At 47.7% G+C, this 19,277-nt stretch overlaps 2 protein-coding genes across 2 annotated transcripts in view; both read right to left on the bottom strand.

Annotated features, from left to right (window-relative positions):
• LOC484492 (cytochrome P450 2G1) overlaps positions 1-1,246 on the bottom strand; it is a 49,539-nt gene extending 48,293 nt beyond the window's left edge. The window contains exon 1 of the mRNA XM_038525669.1: positions 1,019-1,246. Within this exon, the coding sequence (XP_038381597.1) occupies positions 1,019-1,216 (198 nt within the window). The 5' untranslated portion in view covers positions 1,217-1,246. The remainder of the gene's footprint in view (positions 1-1,018) is intronic.
• An 846-nt stretch (positions 1,247-2,092) lies between these two features.
• On the bottom strand, positions 2,093-17,661 carry CYP2B6 (cytochrome P450 2B11). The gene is given in 9 exon segments (NM_001006652.1): positions 2,093-3,425; positions 6,388-6,529; positions 6,697-6,884; positions 9,280-9,421; positions 9,900-10,076; positions 11,470-11,630; positions 13,251-13,400; positions 13,547-13,709; positions 17,485-17,661. Coding segments are annotated over 9 exon segments (1,485 nt in total). The 5' UTR covers positions 17,656-17,661; the 3' UTR covers positions 2,093-3,234.
• Positions 17,662-19,277: the final 1,616 nt, after the last annotated feature.

Raw genomic sequence — 19,277 nt, 5'->3', positions numbered from 1 at the left:
ACTGGAGCTCTGTGCTGGCGAAGAACAATGAGAGCATTGTGTAGATGAGGTTCGGTTCATATAGTGGAACTCACTCTCAGGATCAGAGCTTTCCTGGGGATAGTGAGAGACAATCTTTAATATCTCCCCTTGCAAAGATTCCCAAATTGATCCACCAGGGCCTCCCTCACTGCTCTGTACCCACACAGGATGATGACAGGCCGGGGTCCCAGGTAGACTGTGAAGACATCCCCATACTTCTTCCGCAGCTGTGGAGGCAGGGTCCGGCTCTCACTCATTCACTCAAGACAAGAGTCTCCACCCTCACACCTGGATCACAACCTCCAGCCTAGCCTAACCACTGTCATCCTTCCCCATCACATATTTATCAAGGAAGAATTGAAACCTGAACTCAGTGGCCTCCTTCAAGCCTCCCTCGTAAGCCCTTGCCCAAATGTTCTCTTAGCTTCTCCAAGAACTCTCAGCTTTGAATTTTCAAAATGACAGAGACTCCTTACATGTGAGCTCTGGTACCTCTCCTTTCCAACACCTGCAGGACACAGCTCAAAGCTTCATGTCTATCATCATTTCTCCTTCCAATCTACCTTCCCTGCCTTCCTTCTTTTTTTTTTAAGATTTATTTATTTATTTATTTATTTATGATAGACACACAGAGAGAGAGAGAGAGAAAGAGAGGCAGAGACACAGGCAGAGGGAGAAGCAGGCTCCATGCCAGGAGCCCGATGTGGGACTCGATCCCGGGACTCCAGGATCGCGCCCTGGGTCAAAGGCAGGCGCCAAACCACTGAGCCACCCAGGGACCCCCCCCCCCCCCGCTTTCCTTCTTATAGAAATTCCAGAAGCTTCTTTAGTGGGCATATTGTGCTAGATGGCAGATCAAGGCTGGAAGAAGACATTCCCAAGCTGGCCTGCGAAATCCCACCCACAGTTTGACCCCGCACTCCTGCCTTGCTGCCTATGAGCTGTTACCTGTCCACCCACTTCTTCCTTTCCACCCCCTTTCCCTTCCCCATATCACAGCCTGGAAGGTCTTGAGAAAGCCCTTGTGGTCTATTTGCAAAATGTTCCCCAGGAAGAGCAGAGGCCAAGGTCCTTGAGGGAGGCAACCTCGGGAAGCTGGGTGAACCCAGAGTAACAAAAGGCCAATGAAGACAGTGAGGAGCAGGAGGGCTGATAGTGCCATGGTCCTGGTTGTGCCTGCCTTCCATCCTGCCATTCCTCTTAAAAGGGAGACTGATCTGTTGCTTGTCACGTTTTTTTCCCTGTGGTCAATGGGGGCGACTGTGCCATAAATCTACCTTGGCACAGCTCTTGATAACTCTCCAGTGCAACAGGAGGTCCAAAGCTGGCAGAGGCTGCAGAAGCCAGGAAGTTTAACATCTCAAATGGGTCCCAGAGTCAGCTTTCCATTGGCCCTTGGCTAGCTGGAAGTGTCCTAGCAGGCAATGCCCTTGAACCTGGAGTCCTTTCATGAAGGAAGGAAGGGTAGTGGTGCCAGCTGGTGGAACATGTAGATTCTGGTGAAGGATGGTTGCACTGCAAGGATGGCTCTTGGCCAGCTTTCTCAGAGGGTGGTATTGCATCACGAGGGACTGAGAATAGCTAGAAGGCAGAATTGGGGCATCCTGTCTTCATTTGTTCTGGGTATCAAAAAAGAGTAAGATATGAAGACACAGGCAAATTCTGGGACACCTGGCTCAGTGGTTGAGCATCTGCCTTTGGCTCAGGGCATGATCCCAGTCTGGAGATCAAGTCCTGCATTGGGCTTCCTGTGAGAGCCTGCTTCTCCCTCTGTCTATGTCTCTGCCTCTTTCTGTGTCTCTCATGAATAACTAAATAAAATCTAAAAAAGAAAAAAGAAAGAAAAGGAAAGGAAAAAGACAAGGTCTGATGGGGGAAGGCTAACTCCATGTTGGGTGCATTTGGGGTTGCCTGATTTATCCATCCATCCAACCATCCATCCATCCATCCATCCATTCATTCCTCAGCAAATATTTTGCTTTTTCAGAGCTGGCATTGTAGTGAAGAAGTTCTTACCTCCCAGAAAGATCCCTAGTGACCTGACAATAAATGGGTCTCACACAAAATGGCATGGCTCACCACCTGACCAGGGGATGTCAGGCTTTTGATGTTTATTTGAGTTTCAGAGAATTGAAGGGCACTGTAAAGAAACCAGTTTAGGCACTAGATTAGAATCATGGGCCTGGAGCCCATGGGCCAAGGAGCCAAGGAGCCCTTTGCACAGAGGGAAGCAGTAAGGAGAGTCAGTAAGAATGAGGACAGTAGGGTACAGCAATGGTCTACAATGTGGATGAATCTCAAAAATATTATCCTGAGTGAAAGAAGCCAGACACAACAGAGCACATATTGTATGATTCCATTTACATAAGATACATAGAATAGGCAAAGCCACAGAGACTGGAAGCAGATTGGTGTTTGCCAGGGGCTGAGGGGGAAGGGAAATGGAGAGTGACTGTTACTGGGTAAGGGGTTTTCTTCTTGAGTGATGAAAATGTTTGGAACTCGATAGTGGTGGTGGTTGTACAACATTGCGAATGAACTCAATGCCACTAAATTATACACTTTAAAACACTTGTTTTATGTGATGTGAATTTTACTATAATTTAAAAATATAATGGGGGGTTGTGGTTAGGTGAAGAATTTGAGTTTGAGAACCAGGGAGACAGAGTGTGAATCTTGCTCCTCCACTCCCAGCCATATGATCTGGGAAAACTGATGCCAGTGCCTGGCCTTTGTTTACTCGTCTGTAAAACACAATCACTGTAGCCATCCCATGGGACTACTGAAGGAAGATTCAAGTGAGCTCACATAGGCACAGATCATGGAGCACAAATGGTTGCTCAGTGGAGGTGGTGGTTGTTCTGAGGATGGGAGGAGTCACTGGGGGAAGCTGTGGTTTGGGAGGCAGAAATGCAGAGAGCACCTGAGTCAAATCTCCCCTTAATCCCCAGCTTCTAGCTCTACACCACATATGTAACTTTATTGACAAAGGAAAGAAACACACCCCCATGAGTCTTTACAAGAGCTGCAGAATGATGGGGTGAGATGAGATGGCAGAGAGGAATTTCCCAGGGAGGCAGCAATCAAGGAGGGGAAGGACACTGGCTGGAAGTGGGTCTTTCAGTGGCAGGAAGACCCAGAGAGAGGCAAGCAGCTGTTCTCTGAAGTAGTGGACATATTTCATGATCCTGGAATCCTTTGACCCCCCTTCCCTCAGCACCCTCCACGAGACAGAAAGCTGATCTGGTACACTGGGGGCAATTTGCCCACACCTATCTCCTGGGGTGTGAGGTCAATGTCCTCAGGGGCCATGGGGCTGGCCACAGAGAAGTTCTGGAGGATGGTGGTGAAGAAGAGGAATAATTCCATGCGGGCGATGCCTTCACCAAGACAAATGCGCTTCCCTGTGGGCACAGAAGATCATCATTGTGGGCACTCAGCTGATGTACATCCTTTGCCCTGTCACATCCCAAACCCATATATCTGTGTCCATTGCAACACATTTGTCTGGGATTGCCCTTTGACCTGAAATTCAGGGTGGACTTTTAGGGAGTTCCCAGGCTCTCTGAAACCAGGTGCAAACATTTGGGTGGATTGGCCTTGCACATTATACCAGGAGAGTCTCTAGTTTCTGTTAAAAGGGTTTCTAGAGGATTCAGTGGCCCCTCAGAGAATGTGTGTGTGTGTCTGTGTGTCTGTCTGTCTGCCTCCACATGTGTAGGTGTGTGCACATTTCTGACAACATTTTTAATGTCTTTCATTTCTAACGTGGGGAGAATGGTACCCATCAACTAGGGCTATCATGACGTTAAAGAAATTAGTATTTGTAAAAATTCTTAGACTAGTACCTGCCCTGTACTAAGGATACTGTAGGTGGTTGTTGCTTTGTGTTTCTTTCTAGGTGTGTGTGGTGGGGAATGTGTGTGTGTGTGTGTGTGTGTGTGTGTGTGTGTGGTAGGGAATATGTGCATTGGGGAGCAGTATGTATGTGGAAGGGAAGGCATGTGTGTGTTTGGGAGTGTGTGTGTGTGTTTGTGTCAGGGAGTGTGTTATGGTCGGGAGTGTGGGGGGAAGTGCGTATATGTGTGGTAGGGAATGTGAGTGTGTGGTAGGGAGTGTGCATGTGGGGGAATGTGCATGTTTGTGGCAGGGAGTGTGTGGGTAGTTGGGGGTAGTCGGGGGGTAGTGTGTGTGTGGTAGGGAATGTGGGGGGTAGTGAGAGGGTCTGTGTGTGGTAGGAGTGTGTTTGTTTGTGGTTGGAGTGTGCATGTGGGGGAGAGTTGTGTGGTGGGAAGTTGTGTGGTGGATATTGTGGGTGTGTGGGGATTATGTGTGTGGTGAAGAGAATGCGTGTGTTGAGAAGTGTGCATGTGGGGGCGGAGTTGTGTGGTGCCGAGTGTGATTGTGTGGTGGGGAGTGTGTGGAGTGTGTGTGTGTGGTGAGGAGAACGGGTGGTGAGAAGTGTGCATGTGGGGGGGAGTCGTATGGTGGGTTTTGTGAGTGTGGTGGGGAGTGTTTATGGGGGTGTATGTGGCACTGTGTGATTGTCTCTCTGAGTTGTCGTCTGAACTCAGTGTGGGAGCCATGGGCTTCAAGAGTTTTGGGGAAAAATCAAACTGCACATGAAGTGGGAGTCTATGGCCTCGGGCCGACTCCAGAGGTGTGAAAGCCCCCAGTAGGTTACAGAGCTTGGGCTTGTCGAGAAATGAGGACACAGGGCATGGAAACCTCAGGCAGAGATGCTGAAAGCCTGCTCCTTTACTTCAATGGCTCTTAATCTGCAGGCTGGCCACCTTGGAAAGACCATTCCAGACATTTCCTAGACCTTCCATTGGGCTTGTGTGGAGGTTTCTTGAAGGGGGGGGGGGGGGGAGTGTATTCCATATCTTTTTTGGCACATCAGAAGTGAGGACATAGGAACTTAGGAAAACTCAGGGCAGGGCTAGGTCCTGCAACTCGTTCTGTCACCCAGTTCTTTCCAGAACAGCCTGGCCCTACTCTCTCCCTCTCACCCTGTCTTCCTCATCCCTGGGGCTGTCTATTGTGGGACTCCTTTGCTATCCTTTTGGCTCTAACATCTTTTTAGGCTCAGTTTGCCTTTCTTTCCCCCCATGGCGAGCTTGCCTCAGACTTCTGCTCTGTCTCTATCTCCTATCTGACTTCTGTCTCCCTCATCTTTTGCCCACATTCTTCAATCTTAAACTCGCTGTCTCTGTCCATTTGATTCTGATTCCACTTGAAACTCTCTCTCTCTCCCTCCTTTTCTGTCTCCCTCTCCTCTTTCTCACTCTATCGTCTCATGCTCACTCTGTCTCTGTCACTATGTCCCCCGTCACTGTCTCCCTCTGTGTCTCTCTGTTTCTCACTCACTCCTTCCTTCTTTGTCTGTCTGTCTCTGTCCTTTTCTTTCTCTATATCTCTGCCTTGATTCCAGGGTCCTCTTCTCTCCCAAAGGATGAGGAACCCGGGCATTGGGGTTTTCTCTGCATGAGGCCAAAGGGTGGAGAGTTGGGGATAGAGACAAGTCAGAGCACATCAAGACACTCTCTAGCCCCCAGTGCCAGCAGGATAAATGCAACTACCTCCCAGCTTTCAAGGCCCTCCAGCTGAGCGATTCATCCTTGACCCCCTCTATAATCTATACTCCAGGCTCCCTGGGCTCATCTAGCGTCTCAAATCTGCCATGCTGTCTCCACCCTCAGGTTTTGACCTTGCTCTGCCTGGACCACTCTTTCTAGTGGCCAATTGATATTTATCCTTGATCTCTTAGCTTTGAAGCCAGTACATCAGGGAAGCTTTTTTCATGAACCACTAAGAGTAGTCAGTCCTTCCTATGTTGCATCTCCAAAGCCCCTTTTAGAGCATCTATCACAATTAGGATTAATTATAATAATAATCACCACTTCTATGAGTACTTACTTTGTTCCAAACAGTCCTAATCACATGGCAAGCATTAATTAATTTAATTAGGTACATTATTGTGGCCAAATGACAAATGCCCATTTTCCCTGCTGGATGATAAATTTCCCAGGGCAGAAACCATGTCTCCATGAGACTTGTCCAGTGCATTATCTTCAGCCTCCAATAGAGTACTGAGCTCAGAGTAGTGCTCCCGGATATTTCATGCCAAGGTATAGAGAGGTTAAAATACTTTCCCATGGTCCAACTTACCAAGATGTGCCTTTGGAACATGATCTTACTTCTTAAACCCCCCTGGGTTGTAATGAAGATGGAGCAGATTAAAGCAGGTAAAGCAACTGGCACATACTAAATGCTCCATAAGCAAAGATCTCTCCTGGATTGTCTCAAGGAGGGGGTGGCATCTGCACTATGGTATCTGGGAAAGGGAGTGTGGGCCTGGCTTACCTATGGAGAAGGGGATAAATGCTTCATTCTTCTTCAGTGCTCCATTGGCATCCAGAAAGTGGTCAGGGTTGAAGACATCTGGTTTTTCAAAGTAATGGGGATCATTGAGAGCAGAGTGCAGGATGGGAAATACTTCAGTGCCCTAAGGGAGGGTCACATGGTCAGAAGATATTGCCATTCCCTTCCTCAACCCATTTGATTAAAAAACAAAAGCAATAACAAACAAACAATAACAACAGGTCAAGTACAGAGATTAAGAGCACCCAGACTGGCCACATAGGAGAGATGTGGGAGCCCAGTTGGCCTCACCTTGGGAATAATGTACCCTCTGAAGCAAATATCTTTGGTGACCATATGGGGCACGCCAATGGGGAGAAGGTCCCCAAATCTCTGAATCTCGTGGATGACTGCATCAGTGTATGGCATTTTGGCTCGGTCATCAAGGGAAGGAAGACGGTGTGGGCCAATCACCTGGTCAATCTCCTTGTAGATTCTTTCTGCATAGATGAGTGGGACCAGGGAATCTCATTTTTAAATTTTATTTATTTTTATTTAAATTCAATTAATTCATAGAGTGTATATTAGTATCAGAGGTAGAGTTCAGTGAATTGTCAGTCTATATAACACCCAGTGCTCATTCATCATGTGCCCTCCTTTATGTCCATCACTCCATTACCCCATCCCCCCATCCATCTTCCCTCCAGGACCCTCATTTTATTTCCTAGGGTTAAGAGTTTCTTATGGCTTGTATCCCTCTCTGATTTCATCTTGTTTTATTTTTCCCTCCCTTCCCCATGATCTTCTGTTTTGTTTCTTAAATTTCACATATGAGTGAGATCATATGATAATTGCCTTTCTCTGACTGACTTATTTCACTCAGCATAATACCATCTAGGGAAACTTCATTTTAAAAAGACATTTCAGGGACGCCTGGGTGGCTAGGCGGTTGAGCGTCTGCCTTTGGCTCAGGGCATCGAGTCCCATGTGTCAGGCTCCCTGCTTGGAGCCTGCTTCTCCCTCTGCCTGTGTCTCTGCTTCTCTCTCTCTCACTCATGAATAAATAAATAAAATCTTTAAAAAAATAAAAAGACATTTTAGCAGGGATACTGCTTTCTATGGACGAATGAGTCAGGAACAATATATATAATATAATAAAGGATTAGGTCATTGACACCCCTCAGAGCCACCAGCCTGGGGTAGGGGAATGAGGAGGAAGCAAGAATTCTCACCTTTTGAAATCTAATGAATGTTACAAATTCTCCCCCATGGGCGCACACATATACACATCACAATTTTGTATAGAATTTCAGATTAAGAAATGAAGACTATAAGCTTGTCAAAATTCTCCCTCTAAAAAGAGTAGAAAATGAACTAATAATTATTATTGTTTGTATTATTGATGACACACTGTGCTAGGTCCTCAGGAATATAACAATGAATAGATCAACAGATTAACCCACCAACAACTGGATAAATAAATGAAAACATAAAGCAATCAACTAATGATTTATGAGTAGAAGAACATTAATGAATGGATGTATGTATCACTCAATGTAGGAATTAATGAATCATTAATCATTAATTAATAAATGGCCCATAGAAAAGTACATGAACCCGATTAACCAAAAAATCCCATAAATGGATGGATGGCTAGATCTATAGAAGAATAAGTAAATAAATAAATTAGTGAAGGAATAGGTAAATATAGGAATGAATGGATGGATGGATTGAATGATATATCCATAAATTAGTGATGGATAACTGAGTGAATTAGTAAAGGAATAATAGATGGATGAAGGATGGATTGAAAGACCGATGGGAGAATTAAGGAACGAAATCTTCGGGATCCCTGGGTGGCTCAGCGGTTTGGCGCCTGCCTTTGGCCCAGGGCGCGATCCTGGAGTCCCGGAATCGAGTCCCACGTCAGGTTCCCGGCATGGAGCCTGCTCTCCCTCCTCCTGTGTCTCTGCCTCTCTCTCTCTCTATGTCTATCACGAATAAATAAATCAATCAATCTTTTTTTAAAAAAAGGAATGAAATCTAGTTCATAGGACAGATGGATGCACGCACGAACAAATGAGCCGATGAATCAATGACAAATAGTTCATTCGATTAATCACTGTTTTAAAAGATCCACAGGGATCCCTGGGTGGCGCAGCGGTTTGGCGCCTGCCTTTGGCCCAGGGCGCGATCCTGGAGACCCGGGATCGAGTCCCACGTCGGGATCCCGGTGCACGGAGCTTGCTTCTCCCTCTGCTTATGTCTCTGCCTCTCTCTCTCTCTCTCTCTCTCTCTGTCTGTGTGACTATCATAAATAAATTAAAAAAAAATTAAAAGATCAACAGATGAAGCAATTAATCCACATAAAGAAAAAAATTAATCCACATAAAGAATGGGAGTTGATGTCGTCGGATTAATCATTGATTAAAGAATCTGAGTACACAGGTTAATAAATAAATAAAAGGACAGACAGGTGCATGGATGGCTGGGGAGGTAGATGAGTCAGCCTGTAAACAATGGGAAGAAACAGCGGGAGAACATACTGACACACTTCACCCACCCACCCACAGGGCTGGCTTAGTGAGGGATTCATTGAAAACCTGAGTGCTACAGTTATAGGAAAGGAACTCCACCTCTCTCATTCAGGAAGCACCTCAAGGGGGTTGGGGTAACTCGGTGGCGGGCACTGAGGGGGGCACTTGACAGGATGAGCACTGGGTGTTATACTATATGTTGGCAAATCAAACTTCAATTTAAATAAATAAATAAATAAATAAATAAATAAATAAATAAATAAATTTTCAAAAAAAAAAAAAAAAAAGGGAAGGACCTCAGCCCCACTTCCGCAGCCCCCAAAGGGGTCACAAATCCCCCCTGCCCCGACCCAGCCACCTGCGATGTGGGGGTATTTGAGCATGAGTAGGAATCCGTAGCGGAGCGTGGTGCTGGTGGTCTCCGTGCCGGCGAAGAAGAGCGAGAGCGCCGTGTCTATGAGGTTCCGATGGTGGAACTCGCTGCTGGGCTCGGCCTTCTCCTGGATCCGAGGGGAAGCGGGGGGCTTGGCTGCGCGCTCCTCCCTCGGGGCGCCCTCCCCTCCTCAGGGTCTCTCGCAGCGTCTGGAGCCTTCCTTTTCTGCGCCCTCTGCGCCCCCAACCGCGAATCCGTCTCCGCCTCTCTGCGCGCTGCCTGGGCTGCAATCCCTCTGCCATCCCCTGCTGTGCGCGTCCCCCTTTCGCTCCCAGCCTCTCTTGGCCTCTGTGAGTCCTGCCACCTGTTGCTGGACTTCTGTCCCGTGTCCTGCGCTTCCTGTTTTTCTCTCCCTTCCTCTGTCCTCCTTTCTCCTTTTTAACTCTTCCCCTCGTTTCCTTTCTGCCTCTCCCCTCCTCTTTCCAAGATCCCTTGGCATCCCGTGTCCTTCCCCCCCATTCCTTCCCCCTCGCCGCTGCCTTCTGCCCCCCTCCTCATCTTTTCCTCCTTCCCTGCGTCTCCCATCCCCCTCCCGCAAACCCCACTTTGTCCATGCGGATCAGGTAGGCGTCGATGAAGTCCCGCGGAGCGCTGGGGTCCAGGGTTTCCCGGTGCTTCTCCACCATGCGGGCAATGAAGGCTTTGATTTCCTGCAGGTTATTGTAGACCTGCCTGTGTGTGCCAGGAAAGTACTTCAAGAAGCTGTGGAAAAGCTCGAACATCTGCGGGAAAGAAGGGGGGCTGTGAGATCGTCCTGGGGCTGAGCTGTGGGTCCCAGTGGAGGGAGACCTCCCTGGCCCTGACACCTGGGAAGGGGTGGTGGTGGGTATCATCTCCCTGTGTCTGTCTCTCTTTTTCTGTCTCCCTTGTCTCTGTCTCTCACCCACTCACTGATTCTAGGTCTCCTTTGATCTGTTCTCCTCCCATTTATTTTTAAGATTTTATTTGTTCATGAGAGGCAGAGAGACAGGCAGAGGGAGAAGCAGGCTCCACGCAGGGAGCCCGATGTGGGACTGGATCCCAGGACTCCAGGATCAAGCCCTGAGCCGAAGGCAGGTGCTAAACCGCTGAGGCACCCAGGAATTCCCCAGAAAACTTTTTCTTAATCGCTCCTTCTAGGGATAACCATTGTTAACTCTGGTGAATCTCCTTCTAGAGTTTTCTCTTTGTGGTTTTCCATGGAAGGGGAAAAGTGAAATCACCTGTTGGGCTTCTTCCAAATACTCACCTTGGGCCCCATTCCAGATTTTTGGATCAGACTCTCCAGTAGGAGGTCATGGGAATTTGTATTTGTGACAATCCTATGCATGAATCTGACATATACTACTAGTTAAGAAACATAGTCATAGTGCTCTGAAGTTTAATTTCTTTTCTTTTCTTTCTTTCTTTCTTTCTTTCTTCTTTTTCTTCTTTTTTTTTTGAGAGAGAGAGAGGGAAGTGGGGGAGGGGCAGAAGGAGAGGGAGAGAGAATCTTAAGTAGGCTCTATGCTCAGCGTGGAGCCCAAGGGAGGACTCCATCTCACAACCGTGGGACCATGACCTGAACTGAAATCAAAGAGTTGGATGCTTAACCAACTGAGCCACCCAGGTGCCCCCGAAGTTTAATTTTCTTAACTTAATATACAATTAGGGTATTTCCAGGTTCATTGAGAAAGAGAAATCACACTATTCTGTTATAAAAGAAGAGGATATTACTTTACAACCTGAGAGACATTTAAAAGAAAGAAAAAAAAAAAAAACAGAGGAAGGAGAATGGGGTAAACAAAGAAATGTCATTCCTTTTTTCATATATCCTTTGAACTGCTTCAAGTGAGGGGCTTTGCCAAAGACAGAGGTGAAGATTTTAAGAAATTGGGGACAGAAGAGTAGAGAGCTTGATATCCTGATTCATATTCTGTCCCCTTGTCTCTTCATCTCAGCCTCGTCATACTATGCTCTCTGCCCGTCTCTTGTCCCTCCCTCCTGCCACCCAGCACTCAGTGCCCCTGTCCCTCCTTGTTGTCTCTGCTCCTCTTCCAGCCTGTAGGTGCATTTCTGGGCCCCCAAAGCAGATTGCCCCTCTGCCTTGCCCCAGATGTCCACCTCATGCCCACCCTCCCACTCCCTCTCCCTGACCTGGCTGGAGAAAGAGCTGATGAGTGCGAAGGACACATAGAACAAGTTCATCAGGCGCAGGAACTCAGGGTCTTTGTAGCCAAAGCGTTTTCCAAAGACAATGGAGCAGATGATGTTGGCGGTCATGGAGTGGAAGAAGAAGGTGGGGTCCTGGAGGACTCCTAGGAGGAGGCAGCACAGGTCATGGGACACAGACTCAAACAGAGGCCTTCAGAGCATTTGGCTACTGCCCCATGTCTGTGTGTCTGCCCTCCCTCACCCAGTGGTGGTAAAGAAAGGGAGACAACAACAGCTAACAAGCACTAGCCCAGATGATGTGCCAGGCTCTATTCTAAGCACTTCATGTATTATTTCATTAAATTTCCCACCACAATCCTGGGAGGAAAGTGTTGTTCTGTTATTATTTCCATTCCACAGTTGGGCAGAGAGGTTGAGTAACTTGCCCAGTGTTACCCAGCTCCTCATCCCTGGGATTGGGATTCAGACCCAGGCAGCCCAGCTCTAGGGACTGTCCCTCTCCGGCCTCAGCTCTGACCCTGGGAGCAGGGAGTTAAGTCCCAGGGACAGAGGGATGCAGAGCAGGCGTTCAGTCAATCACCTGTGCAAAGTAAAGAACTCTGTTCTCCCTATCCCTGGCCTGTCACTCTCCCTTCATCTCTTCTTTCCACCTCCAGGGCATTCTGGTCTCCAGGGAATTGTCCTGCACTGTCTGTATACATCCTGACTATGCCCAGGAGCAACGTGTGATCAGCCTCTCTCTCTGCGGGTCTCACCTGTCCATCTTCTTTGGTCCCCATCAGAGCCTTTTCTGAGCAAGTCTGTCTGTCTGTCTAATTTTCTCTGCCTTGGTTTCTTTCTGCCTCTCCCAGGCTCTTCCAGTCTCTCTCTGTTTTGGTCCCTCCCTCTCTGTCTCTTTCTCCTTTCCTGTCTCTCCAGCTGAGTCACTCTGTATCCTCCGGTCTGCTTCTTTGTTCTCTGTCCCTAGTCCTCTACAGCTCCATGTGTTTCTACCTCTGCCTCTCCCTCCCAACCTCTGCATTTATGTCCCAAAATATCTCTTATGGAAGGACCCTGTCTCATAAACACCTTTTTTTTTTCATAAACACCTTTTTATGGAGAATCCCAAATCAGGCAGAAGTGCTTCTTTGACAGCTTGTATAGCTGTCTGAGAGTGGAATGCCCCGGCTGCCCTCCTTGCGCACTGCCAGCTCATCAGCAGTTCACCCAAGGAAAGGAAAACCCAGTTTATCATTTTCAAAGTATCTGTCATTTTCCCCTTTCTCTCTCTGCCTTCTTTTTATAAGTCCTATTTTTGTTCTTGATAGATACAATTAATCCATGAGTTGGTTTCTCTGAATTCAAGTAAACAGCATGCTAGCACCTAAAGTTTATGCCTTTGAGTTGTTCTCAACACTATACACTCTACATCTCTCTGGCTTCCTGTGTTCCTCTCCTCCCCATCACTGTCTATCCCTCTGTCTGATGGTCTCTTGGGATCATTTTCTTTTTTTATGATTTTATTTATTTACTCATGAGAGACACACACAGAGAGGCAGAGACATAGACAGAGGGAGAAGCAGGCTCCCTGCAGGGAGCCTCACGTGGGACTCGATCCCAGCACCCTGGGGTCGCGACCTGAGCCAAAGGCAGACGCTCAACCACTGAGCCACCCAGGTGCCCTTGGGATCATTTTCTATCTCTACCTCTCTTTCTCTGTCCATGGGTACCCCCTATGTCTTTCTGTTGCCATGCACCCCGCATAGCCATCACACAGGACTCACCCTCAGTTTTCCGCAGCTCTTCCACCAGACACTGAGCCTCCTCCTGAATCCGCTCCTCCACACTCCGCTTCCCCATCCCGAAGTCCCTCATGGTGGCCAGAGAGAATCGGCGAAGAGTCTTCCAGCGTTCCCCATTGGCAAAGACTACACCTGGGTGTGTAGAGAAGGCATAGGTTGCCTAGGAGACTGGAAGGAGACCCTGTGTCCCTGTGCACCCCTTATCTTCTCTTCCCAAATTCATCCTCTCCAATTCCCCTTCTCCAGCATTCCCTTCCTGCTGCCTTTGAGGCCCTTACCGTATCCCTGGAAGACTGGCTCCACTACAGCAATTTTTCCCCGGCCAGAGAAGGCCTCAGCATTGTCCACCAGGGCCTCCCGTATGGCGTCTATCCCACATAGCATGACCGTGCGTCTTGGCCCCAGGTACACCGTGAAAACATCCCCATATTTCTCTTGGAGCTGCAAAGCATATCCACACCAGGGTTACTATTAGTCCATATGCACCTATGCAGCCATACCAGTTGTTAAACCATAAAAACACTTACACATAGATTGGTCTTGTGTAAGACAAGACCCTCCAGCCCAGGGTGCCTTTCCCCTTCCCAGGACCCAGCAACTAAAGGATTAACCCATGGCCCAGCCAGGGTCTGCATGATTGGTGCCCTAAGCAACACAGATGGTTAAATATCTCTCATCCCTACCCATACCTGTGACTCTAGCCAGATCTCCCCAGCATTGAAATTGAAGGGTCATACTTCTTGTGACCCAAGGTCAACCTGCTGTCTGCCTCCTGACTATTTCCCCTAGGGACCTACCCTGAACCACCTACCTGGTAGACAGAAAAGGGAAAACAATGGCTTCTGGGATGATCATGAAATCTGAGGAATCATAACATCAGTGCAGCCACTTGCAAAACTGCTCAGTGGTATTTATCAAAACTAAACACATGGATACTAAGTGATTCAGCATCTTCACTCCCAGATGCCTGCCCAACAAAAATGTGCACATAGGTTCACGAAAATATAAACAGTAAGATCCATGGAAGCTCAACAACACAGAGAGAGAATAAATATATAATGATATATTCATGCCATGGAGTACTATGTAACAATTACAAAGAACCTGCTCTATAGCCAACAACATGAATGAAACTCACAGGCATAGAGTTGAATGAAAGCAACCAGACACACAAGTGTCCATAATTCATAATATTATTTATTTATTTATTTATTTATTTATTTATTTATTTATAAAGAGAAAGAGTGCAAGTGTGCAAGCAAGGGGGGAAGGAGAAGGAGGGGAGACAGAGGGGCAGAGGGAGAGAGAGAGAGAATCTTAAGGAAGCTCCACGCCCATTGTGGATCTGGATGCAAGGTTCAATCTTATGACCCTGAGATCATGACCTGAGCTGAAATCAAGAGTCCGATGCCCAAACAACAGAACCACCAAGGCACTCTGGTCATAATCCTATTTATATGAAGTCAAGATAGTGGGAGGGTGGTGATCGGAAGGAGATTTCTGGGGATAAACGTATTGTTATGTATCTGTATGTCAATTACATGAGTATGTTCATTTGAGAGAATTCACTGAGCTGAACACATGAGTTGTGCACTTTTAGGGTAAACCTCAATAAAAGTTGTCTTAAAATTATGAAAAGTTAAGGGGTGCCTGGGTGGCACAGTCAGTTAAGCATCAGACTCTTGATTTTGGCTCAGGTCATGATCTCAGGGTCATGAGAGTGAGCCCCAAGTCAGCTCTGGGCTGGGCATGGAGCCTGCTTAAAATTCTCTCTCTCCCCATCCTTATGCCCCTCCTCCCACTTGTGTGAACATGCACTCTCAAATGAGTAAATAAATAAAATCTTTTTAAAAATCATTAAAAGGTTAAGTTTACTGAGAAATCTCTCATACTGATCTCTGCAAAGCCTCCCTACTGGTCTCCCCACTTCCATTCCCATTCCCCTACAATCGGTTTACCACCCACCCCACCCTACCCTGAAGCCAGAGTAGTCCCATGAAAATGTAAATTAATTAATACCCCTAATCTGCTCCAAACCCTCCAGTGGTCCCACTGCACAGAGAGTAAGATCTGAGTTCTCAGGGTGCCTGGGTGGCTCTGGAGTTGGGTGTCTGCCTTTGGCTCAGGGTCATGATCCCAGGGTCCTGGGATGGAGGCCCTCATCAGGCTCCCTGCTAAGGAATCTTCTTCTCCCTCTCCTTCTGCTGTTCCCCCTGCTGGTGCTCTCTGGCTCTCTCTCCCTCTCTCTCAAATAAATAAATAAAATCTTAAAAAAAAAAAAAAAAGATCTGAGTTATCCACCATGGCTCCGTCACTCCTCTGCTTGTCCTCTCTCTTTCCCCTTCACTCATTATTCCAATCCTGCCTTCATGTTGTCCTGAAAAACTGCCCTGCTTGCTCCTGCCTCTTCTCTTGCATCTTTCAGAGTCTCTGCTCACTAAGTGAGACAGAGCCTTTCCCTCACCATTCCATCTATAGTAGCTCCACACTTTCTAAACCTGCTTTCTTTTATTTTTTTTTAAACCTGCTTTCTTTTAATCATAGCTTTTGTCTCCCTCATATTTCCTTGTCTATCTTCTATGCTCTGTCCAAAGTCATATCATCAATGCCTAGAATATTCCAGGCACACAGAAGATGCCCAGGAAATGATATTGAATGAGCGAATAAATTAATAAATGGATCAAAGTAGCTGCCATTTAATGAGCACTTAATATACACCAGGCTCTATGAAATATGCCACCCATCCTCAACAATGTTATGAGTCATGCCTTCTTATCACTATCTCATTTTACAGAGGAAGGAACTGAAACTCAGTGAGAGTTGAATCTAGAAAACAAAATCCACATCTATTTCTCTCTAGAAAGATCTGGGAAAGTATTGGGGAACAGAGGAGGAGTGGGGCCACCCTCTCCAAGCTGTCCCATCGTGACCCCCACTAGGTCATTCTCTTCCTCTCTATTCCCAAAGATGATATGATAATAGAGGATCATGGACCCCTAGGGAATCCTGGAAGGTCCATGGAAGAGATGTAGGGGGTCTGGAACTCTCAAAATTATATGCAAAAGTGTTTATGGACATTTGAAGGGGAGGGAGCCCACAGCTTAACCAAATTCTCAAGGTATTTTGTGATCCCCCCAAATATTAGGCAGTTCAGTCTAGGAGAGCATTGGAGATGAAGATATGCTATGTTGGACCTCAGTGTTCCTTCCATGCAGTCTCAGGTGTGTGACTGCAGACAAGTGTCCCTCTCGGGCTGAACCTCAGTCCATACCTCGAGGATAGGGGTAGCACCTTACCTAGCCCGCAGGGTCGTGGTGAACCAGACCTGATGAATTCCTGCAGCAATACAGATAAATTCTAGCCACGTAATTTTGAGCGAGGAAATCAAGCCCAGGAGTCTACAGGAAAGCACGGTGCCCTTGTGATGCATTGAAGACAATGAGAATTAAATAATATGTACCTGGTGCTTCCACATATGTGGGAAAATTCTCTCTGGTAAGCAAAAGCAAAGGGATGAGAAGGCCAAGATTCAGGAGTGTGGTCATCATGAGGCAAGGTGGGGGTGGGGGGACAGTGAACAGGGCAGCAAGGGGCAGCTGGAAGCTGGTGATCCAGTTCCTCTGTTAGGAAGTGGATTCATGGTGTGGATGATATTATTAAAAGATAAATGGATAATCAAACAAGAAATCATGCCAAGAAAGCTGTGATCCGGAGCCTGGTAAATCCTCCAGAGTTAGCTATTACAGCTCATTCATGGTCATTATGGCTAAGCGCTCTGTGCATGGCCTCCTGTCCTCACCCCTCCTCCTGCCAGCACTGACCTGGGCTAGTCTTTGACCTCTTCTGTTGGCAGAGGAGAGATCTATATTAGTGGTGACACCATCCCTTTTTTCTCTCTCTTTCAGTGCCCAGGTCAATCCACGGAGGGTGGCAGGCACCCAGATACTCCACAGAGGGTGGCAGAAGAATGGAGTTCTACACCATGGCTCGCACCCAGACGCCTCTTCACGCCCACTTGCTCACTGCAGGGACATGGCCCACACACTCCAACTGAGCAGAGACACCTGACTACCTGACCACCATCCAGCATGCTTCACCTCCATGCCCCTTCCTCACCCCACCCCCTAGGGTGACAAGATGCCCTCACTCCTGGTGAGTGATCCCCAAATACGGAGGCAGGGAGCAACCCTCATACCCCATCCAATGTGCATCTCACCCTGAGGAAGGATTTGAGTAAGCCTTTTCTGTCCATCTGAAGAAAGTTCCCCAAGATGGGCAGAGGACGGGGGCCTGGTGGGAGGTGGCCATAAGCCTTTGGGTGGCCCCTGGCCATCAGAAGCAAGAGCCCCGTGAGGAGAGCAAGGAGGAGAAGGACGCTGAGCTCCATGGTTTGGTCCACGTGCCTTCCTCCCAACTGCAGCCTCGAGCTGAGCCTTTTATCCGGAGCCTGCCTCCCCACCAAGTTATGTAACTTCATCCCTTCCCCGCCTCTCCTCTCATCATGGCCAGGAATGTGAACTTGAAGGAGTGGTGATTACAGACCCATATTTCCTGCTCAAGCAACCCTACCTGTTGGTACAATGTGTTAGTGATTCCAAAGTCCACATGAGGATGTGTATGGCACACAGTTGTGTTTGTTTTGCAGGTATGGGTGAGCATGCACTGTCCACTTGGGTGCTTATGCTTGCATTTGCTCTCCCATACCTCTTTGCACCTGTGTGTATGCCTGTATGATTTTATATGTGAAGCAGTGTTTGTATTTATGTGAATGCGCTGATGTGTGAATCTACATGAGGTTGTTTATATATTTTTGCAAATGTATGGTTTTATGAGGCTTCTTATGTGAGGATATGTTTAGCATTTGGGTGATGGTGGCGATGTACATCCTTGTGTGTGAGTCTTTGTGTGCCCACGTGTTTGTATCTCTGCCCTGTCTCTGTCTCTGCAGGGCCTTCAGATGCTCCATGTCTACCTCCAACCCTCCTTCCTTCACCCGCACTTTGGCAACAGCCACAGCTAGGAGTGATGGGGCGACAGGAGAGGCGGGGGAGGGAAGAGACACAGAATTGGTGAGAGAGACAGAGACTGAGGCCCAGCAGGTATAGCGTTCAGGCTCCCTGGCTCTCTGGTTGCTCTGTGCAGTGCCTGACACTTCTCTCTCTGCCATTGGCTCTGCCTTCATGGTAGGACACTTCTCTGATCCTTTCTTTGTGACTCTCTCTCTTTCTCTTGCTATATCCCTCTGTCTTGGTGTCTCTGTTACTGCCTTTAGACTCTAAGCTCCAGGAGCACAGAGACTAGGTCCATTTTGGTTGAAGTTCCCCTAGGCCCATGTCTTTCTCCATCATCATCACTCTCGGCCTCTGGCAGGATCAGTCTTGTATTTCCCAGTATGTGACTGAAGGTGGCCACATCCACCTGTCATGCCCCGGGCCTGGCTTTCACTTCTGTCTCTCTCCTTCAAAAGGAAATGGGCGGGGGGGGGGGTGGGGACACCTGGGTGGCTCAGTCAGTTAAGTATCTGACTCTTGATTTCAGCTTGGGTCATGATCTCAGGGTCATGAGATGGAGCTCCATGTCTGGCTCTGCACTTAGCAGGGAGTCTGCTTGAGGTCTCTCTTCCCTGCTGTTCTCTCTCTCTCTCTCTCTCTCTCTTTCATAAATAAATAAATAAATAAATAAATAAATAAATAAATAAATCTTCAAAAGGGAATTGGGGGGAGATGAGGCAGCATCTGTCTTGCAATGTTGGGTCCCGTTGCGGGACCCAGGACCCTGACCCTAGCAGTTGACTCACACTCCTCTGACTCAGGAGAAAAGGACTGATAATCCTGATATATTGAATTCAGGGGTAGAATCTGCACTTTCCTGACCTGGGAGAGGTGCCATCACGGACTTTCCTGACCCAAGTCCTGGTTCCTGGTGTGCCCTGTGATCTGGCACTGAACTTGGGACTCATTCCAGCCCCAGGGAATGCTGATGGGGACCCATGAAGTGCTTTACACAGAA

Source organism: Canis lupus, chromosome 1 (assembly GCF_011100685.1).
Source record: "Canis lupus familiaris isolate Mischka breed German Shepherd chromosome 1, alternate assembly UU_Cfam_GSD_1.0, whole genome shotgun sequence".
NCBI classification, from domain to species: Eukaryota; Metazoa; Chordata; class Mammalia; order Carnivora; family Canidae; genus Canis; species Canis lupus.
Note: the sequence above shows the minus strand (reverse complement) of the source record. Positions and strands in the feature narration are given on the sequence as shown.